The 1,122-nt window shown below is 42.6% G+C and overlaps 1 protein-coding gene across 1 annotated transcript; it reads right to left on the bottom strand.

Moving 5' to 3' along the window:
* Nucleotides 1-223: 223 nt before the first annotated feature.
* Nucleotides 224-641, bottom strand: LOC104536880 (MOB kinase activator 3B; the record flags this gene model as incomplete). The annotated part of the gene is made up of 1 exon (XM_010179617.1): nucleotides 224-641. A coding segment is annotated over exon 1 (418 nt), but the record flags the coding sequence as incomplete, so codon positions are not given.
* Between the last annotated feature and the right edge of the window lie 481 nt (nucleotides 642-1,122).

Here is a 1,122-nt window from a genome sequence, read left to right as displayed (position 1 = left end):
AAAACCCCTCACAGAAAACCCAATACACAAACCCACCATATCAAGCAGTCACAGTTAACATTTCATACAATTCATACTATTTCTGCAAGACACCCTCCTCCTCTTCATCTGCTGTTTAAACGCTTAAGTTTCACAAACCCTAAAAAAGAGGGTGGGAAGAGAACATGCTTAGCTCACAGAATGAAAGGCAGTTTATGCTTTAGGACTTCTTTCGCACACTTACCTACACTCGTAGGAAAGATATGCTCATTGTTGATTTGCACCTCGATCCAGTCCATGAGAAGATTCATGTAATGGGGTGCTGGCAATGCTGCGGGCTTCTTGTACTTCACGTCATCCTGCCACCGGTACTCGTACTTCGGGCCTCCAGACATCACAGGGCAGGTTTTCTCCGTGCAGAACTCACAGATAGTTCCGTAAATGAGGTTGATTCTATTGAAGAAGTCAACAACATGGACGGCCACCCAGTCATTTTGGTCCTCTCCACTGGGCAACTGCACAGCCGCTTTCAAGTCCACGCCAGAGTGCAGAGAGGCCTGCGCCCGTTTGTGAAGTTCAAACCTCTGGGTTCCCGGTTCAAACTTGCGTTTTGGGCGGAAAGTCTTATCTTTGTTAAACACTTGCTTGAGTGTTATGGACATGACTGCTTATCTTCTGCTTTGCAGCAGCTGGCAGAAAAGCACAGCTGAGATTTAGCGCAGATATCTGGAAACAGTTGCTCCGTATCACAGGTCTTCCAGGCCCTACTCTTTTACTTAGAGAAGCTTGTATCAACTTCAGAGCAGTCAACTAACTTTTCCTCTTGAAAGCCTTTCTCAAAGGCTTCATGTCCCTAGGGAAATGGAAAAAATAAACATTAGGGTAAGCTCAAGTCTGCCCCTCTGTTTGTTACTAGTTTATCATCATTTTCTAGTAATTATGAGCTGAAAAGCAAATATTTAACAAGGTAGCCTTAAAAACTGGCCAACCTCATACCTGAAAAACATTTAGAATAACAAAAAAACCCCTCATTTTTAAAAGTATTAAGGAACTAACTTACCTGTCCTTTTCAAGTATCTACTCAAAGAAAGGCCCTTAAGTTATCATAAAGGACGGAATTCAATAAATCCTGTATTATCTTTC

The sequence above is a fragment of the Mesitornis unicolor genome, unplaced genomic scaffold (assembly GCF_000695765.1).
Source record: "Mesitornis unicolor isolate BGI_N332 unplaced genomic scaffold, ASM69576v1 scaffold25562, whole genome shotgun sequence".
Lineage (NCBI taxonomy): Eukaryota > Metazoa > Chordata > Aves > Mesitornithiformes > Mesitornithidae > Mesitornis > Mesitornis unicolor.
This window is presented reverse-complemented; position numbering and strand designations above follow the sequence as displayed.